We start from the raw sequence: 6,306 nt of genomic DNA, 5'->3' as shown, positions 1-6,306 counted from the left end.
GCAAGGTGGGGTAGTTAGACCCAAGTTCACAGTTTACTATTGATGTGGCTATATGGAAGAGAATAAAAGTAAATGCACCTAAAACACAAGCCCTAACAAATTCTGTCAAAATAAGCAAACAACCCCACCCCCCGAAACTATACCTAAATGGTACACTTCTCCAGGTAGCCACATCAGCAAAATTTAACTGGATAAAACGTGTAAATGACGTCAAAGCAACTATATGGCAAAGAGCCAACTACGTTCGACGTCTGACTGGCAACAATAGGGGACGAATGAGAGAAAACATACTAAAGACATATACATGTCCAATGTCACAGTATGCCCGCCCTGCATAGAATAACATTTCACACACACACACAAGTAACCAAATGATAACAAATCAAAAATTCAATACTAACTAAGCCGTGCCAAGAACACCAATTCAACACTTCTGTACAAATATGCAAACATCACTACGTCGTCAGGCGAACTTCTAAATAGATCAATAAATTATCTTATGAAAAAAATCAAAAGTAAATCACCGATTATTTTAAAGAACTTTATCATACATCTATATAAATATACTAGTACTCTCTATTGTGTGCCCATGTAACTATTTCGCAGGGTGTGGATGGATCTTCACCAAAATTGGTATCGAGGTTCATTAGGTCCATGCAGGGTTACAAATAAATTTTCAGTTTTGCATTTTGTGGTCTTTTTTTTTTTACTACTACATCACCTCCTGTGGATGGATCTTCACCAAATTTAGCATGAAGATTTGTTGGATCCCTGCGGAGATACTTGCAAAGTTGTGGTTTCACATTTTGGGTTTTACAGTTTTTTACAATTACATATAATGGAAGTAACTCTTCATCTCCTAAGGTACCCTTTCATTAATCATGAATTTACATAACTTCTGTCCAGGGGACGGGTACAACAGCTAGTAGGTCAATAAATTATTTTAAGGAAAAGTCAAAAATAAATCACCAATTACGTTAGAGAACTTTATCATATATGATTAATATAGACTTAAGTATCTCTCATAGTTAAATCTAAGTTCTTTTTATCAACGGCCACCCAATACTAGGCAAACCAATGTTTAGGTATACTGTTAGTTTTAACTCAAAATATTTTTTTTGTAAATGTTAAAATAAGATTTTATGTGCAAATTTGAAACTGTTTGTAGGAACAAGGCTTTCTGCTCGAACAGACGCAATAAGTGATACTGTTGTGACATATAAATTGGAAAACGGTGATTTTCATTCATGGACATGGACACTTGTGTGCGCGATAAACTACGGACATTCGAGGCGCGCACTGCAGCGTTTTGCATGTTCATAAATCGTTTCTCCATAAACACTGGTGTCATCAATCATAAAGGAAAGTAGAAGCCGATGTCTCAGCTATACAAACGCACAATCGTTTAAAATAAACAACCATGAAGGAAGGAAGAGGGCCAGTGTGCACCTGACCCTCCCAGGTATCACGACTGTGCAGTTCATGGGTCTGAAACGCCTGTCACATAATTTAAGACAATTTTAAGAATATTAGCAATTTAAGAAATATAAAATTACAATCATTATTGTTCCTAATTAATTTTTTGTATTAAATTTCTGTTACAAACGACGAAGTACATTTATTTGCAAAGGTCTTTTAGCTTCTGGTAATTCTTGACGAAGTACATTCATTCTCTGAGAATGAATATACTTCGTCAAGATTTACCAGAAGCTAAAAGACCTTTGCGAATGAATGTACTTCGCCAAGAATTACCAGAAGCTAAAAGACCTTTGAGGTCTTTTAGCTTCTGGTGATTCTTGATGAAGTATATCCATTCTCAGAGGTCTTTTAGCTTCTGGTGATTCTTGATGAAGTATATCCATTCTCAGAGGTCTTTTAGCTTCTGGTAATTCTTGGTCTATTACTTCATGTGAAGAAGTGTGTAAAACTTCTTTAAGAGTTTCTACTACAAAAATCTTAAGAGTTTTGGGGATGATAGGATTGAAATTGTAAATTGCTATTAGAATAAGTGGGTTTCAGGAGTAACATTAACACCAAGAAAATGTAAGCTATCTAAAGTTTCTTTCTGAATTGAAAATTGAATATCTGGGTTCATCTATTTATTAAAATTTGGAGTTCACGGTTTTGGTAATACTCAAAACTATAAACAACGTAGTTTTCAAAATGTAGTTGACTGTGTATAGTTGTTAATAGCCATGTATTCAACATTTTCCATAACTAAATTAGCTATTACAGCTGAAACTGGTGAAGCCAAAGTATTTCCATCACAGACCAAATCTGTATTAAGTAGACAAATACTAAGAAGGATTACAACCGTTTCAACTTTTAAGTCTGAATTCAGTAACTTGAATAAATTGCTTTTTCACCACGTTCTTTTTTATAAGGAACAATAGACCAAGCAGAAGTAGAAGTTAAAAAGACCTTGTCTGAGAATGGATATACTTCATTTAATAATTTACTCAAATACATAGAGTTAATTAGAAGCAACAGTGATTGTAATTTCAATCGTCAAGATAACTTTCATATTCCCAAGACGGTCTTTCCTTATATGAAAGGTATTTCACAAACTCTTAGTTGTATTTTACGTAAAATTGTTTTTCTATTAGCCCATAGATTCATTTAGGCTTTAAACGAAGATGTCACCCTGAAGATAAAATTTCTAAAGAATGTCAAAATAATAGTTTTATTGTACTGCTTGTATTAATTATGAAAACAGGTCAAACATCCAGAACTTTAAAAAACAATCAACAAGATGAGCTCGTTCACTTTAACAGAGCATGTCTGTACCGATCTTCATGATGTTAAATGTCAGGCTATGTCCATTTTGTTTAAGATTAACCGTCAACTAAACGTTATTTCTGGAAACATGAACATTGTTCAAAATAACGATATTTTAAACCGTGAGGAAGGAATCAATTTATAACTTTCCTGTTCTCTATGTAACATATCTTAGTATTCTGTTCTTGATGCGACATAGCTTATTTAAGCTGTGTAATATTGCATCGATATACTGACGATGAGAGCTAATAAAGCTCCAGAAATGTTGGGTCTTCATTTGAAAGTATCTTTAGTTGATTCGCTACAATATACGTTTCGTCCCGATATAACAGTGATGTATAGCGATATACAATACACTAACTCAAAAACAACGCTACAATTACATATTTCCTAAAATTTGAATAGTTTTTATAATTATGGAACTTTGGGAGAGTGAGTTTTTACTAAGCTGGCTTCCTTATTAGCTTACTTAGAATAAATATCTGCTTGAAAATCTACAAGGTGAAAAATAAACTCCTCCTTATTGCCATCGCATGTGTTCTGTCAGAAGGTTTGTTTGTTTGTTATGGAATTCGCGCAAAGCTACACGAGGGCTATCTACGCTAGCCGTCCCTAATTTAGCAGTGTAATACTAGAGGGAAGGCAGCTAGTCATCACCGCCAACTCTTGGGCTACTCTTTTACTAACGAATAGTGGGATTGACCCTCACATTATAACGCCCCCACGGCTGAAAGGGCGAGCATGTTTGGTGTGACGGGGATTCGAACCCGCGACCCACAGATTGCAAGTCGAGCGCCCTAACCACCTGGCCATGCCGGGCTGTCAGAAGGTAAGAAACATCAGGAAAACAACTGCTATATTCAAAAATGGGAGATTCGAACCTTCAGATTGCAAGTCGAGTGCTCAGTAATTATATCAGTAACAAATAATTGCAAAAAAACTGTTTTCAAACAATGCGTTAATATACGTGTATACTGTAACAGGTCAAGCATTTGACATTATTTTTTTATAGTTCTCCCTGTTCATTGACACCGCTTGTAATAAGAAATTATTGCCTTTTAGAATAACACACTGATTTACAGCTTGCGCCATCTAGTGATTTTATAATAAGCGCCTCAAGCTTCAATAGCGGAGTTTTAGATCTACTGAAAATCTCTGCGATCACGCTGTGCAAGTGTCTTAAAATATTAGCGTTTTGAGCTGAATAAGGCATCATTCCGTAAGTCACTGATTATATTGTTACACAGAGATGGTTCGGGCGTTTTGACGTGTCTCTCACCAAATCACCGTGTGTGGCTTGGGTCAAACTAATGTTTCGAGGTTAAACCTCAGTTCTTCATCTACTCAATGGTTGCTATTTTTCACAGTTGTTTCGGAGCCTTTACAGGTTTTACTCTAAAACACTAGAAGTCGTGGATCATAAGGTCCGTTAGAAATACAACTTTAATCACAAAACTTGAATATCATGTAGTTTGCTCATTGTGCTTCCTGACAATTTTACTGGTGATGAAAATCTGTTAATTAATAACAGCAAAAACATTTTAAATTTTTTTTTTTATTTAACCGTCAGAAAAAGTTTCTTTGGAACATACATATGGTATCTCCATCTGTTGGCAATTTATATTGCTATATTTTAACATAAAGTCAGAAAAAAAACAAAAAAACTATTCATTTGAATATATTTCTGAGCTTGTAATATGTAAACAGAGCTATTTCTGGAATATTGTAGATGCTGAAGAGTGGATAACAAAAGACTGAGTTTAATATATTTCACTACTATATGTGAAGCATAAAAAAAGTTCGTCATTTTTGTTTGGAATAAACCTATACTTACATATACATATTTCTGACACAGGCTCATGTAAAATAATTCATGCATGATAATGACAAAACCGCATTTTAAAGTGATATTATAAAAGCCCACGTATACGCTGTTCTTCGCTAATGTTACTCGTGAACTGTGTTAAACAGAAATACACGATCTATAATTTTAATGCCACATGATGGGTAACTTCAAAGTAGTATATACATTGACAACTTCCGCTTGTAAATTTTCAGGCGATTTAATGGACGTATAATTTAATTTGCTCATTATGGAAGATCACTTTCCGCGGTATATCCTCATTCTCTAAACGATCCAGATTAAAGGAAATGTTTCCATCACTTCATTATCGTGGACTGTATAACTTGCCGAGTCCGTGCAAACACACGTTACACGTTCCTACCTAATAGGTAACATGCGCAGTGCTCGACAACTGGTCTGTGCTCACGCCCAAGAAAGAAAACATCGTTGACAGGCTTTACTTTGCCGAAGAAACTTAAAAAAAAAATTCAATGTCGTACATTTAGTGTTAATTGAGTCAGATTAGTTTTTATTGACCCTTAAAAAATATTTGTTTGTTTGACGAATTTCGCTCAAATCTACTCGATGGCTATCTGCGCTGGTCGTCTCTAAGTGACAGATTAGAGAGAAGGTAGCTATTCAAGACCACCCACCGCCAACTCTTGGGCTACGCTTTACCAACTATAATTTCCCCCACGATTAAAAAAGCAAGCAAGTTCAGCATTTGATCCTGCGAACGGCAAGTTGCAAGTCAAGAGCCATAACCACCAGCACCCCCCCCCCTTTCAGAATGAAGTTTAGAATTCTTGAAACGAAAGAAGCTTAGATCAGATACCGATTCAGTTGTGTCATACGTAATTGGAAAACAGGATATTTTGAAATGTTCAACCGGCACCATACAGTAATTTAACCCAGGTGAATATTTACTGAACAACATATTAAATTTAATGAACAATAATTACCTTAATAATGATAAATTATTCTTCTATTAAACAATATAACATTTATGTAGTAATCACTACAGATTACAAACTTTATTTCATCAGCTATTGTAACATTTATTGCACTTGTTTAAAAAAAAAAAAAGAAAGAAAAGTAACACATCGTAACTTACAGGGTATCGTACGTATCCTGGCTACCAGTATGGTGCAAGTTACAGCTATGTTCTGACGATAATCCGTCTGTACGCTTTTCAAAACGGAAGGATCCGGAATTCCGATCTCCAGGTAACGAGCCTAAAAACCAGCAATGAAAAATGTTCTGTCAAGCACAAACAAAAAATAGGAATTTATGCAATTACTTGTTTTTTGTTGATCTTTTGCACAAAGCTACGAAATAGACTACTCTGTCCAGAGTTAAATAATAGTATTTAACCTATAGCATACGACTGTTTAATCTCTAAATAACCAAAACCTAAGTGTTAACATTCTGGCTAATCAAAATAATGGTATTTAACCTATAACATACGACTGTTTAATATCTAAATAACCAAAACCTAAGTGTTAACATTCTGGCTAATCAAAATAATGGTATTTAACCTATAACATACGACTGTTTAATATCTAAATAACCAAAACCTAAGTGTTAACATTCTGGCTAATCAAAATAATGGTATTTAACCTATAACATACGACTGTTTAATATCTAAATAACCAAAACCTAAGTGTTAACATTCTGGCTAATCA

General features: G+C 34.6%; 1 protein-coding gene across 1 annotated transcript in view; it reads right to left on the bottom strand.

The window, feature by feature from the left end:
• Positions 1-6,306, bottom strand: part of LOC106467286 (rho guanine nucleotide exchange factor 11-like) — a 164,225-nt gene that overhangs the window by 116,639 nt on the left and 41,280 nt on the right. Inside the window, exon 8 of the mRNA XM_013927625.2 lies at positions 5,736-5,856. Coding sequence (XP_013783079.1) covers positions 5,736-5,856 — 121 coding nt within the window. The remainder of the gene's footprint in view (positions 1-5,735; positions 5,857-6,306) is intronic.

Source organism: Limulus polyphemus, unplaced genomic scaffold, assembly GCF_000517525.1.
Source record: "Limulus polyphemus unplaced genomic scaffold, Limulus_polyphemus-2.1.2 Scaffold78, whole genome shotgun sequence".
Lineage (NCBI taxonomy): Eukaryota > Metazoa > Arthropoda > Merostomata > Xiphosura > Limulidae > Limulus > Limulus polyphemus.
Note: the sequence above shows the minus strand (reverse complement) of the source record. Positions and strands in the feature narration are given on the sequence as shown.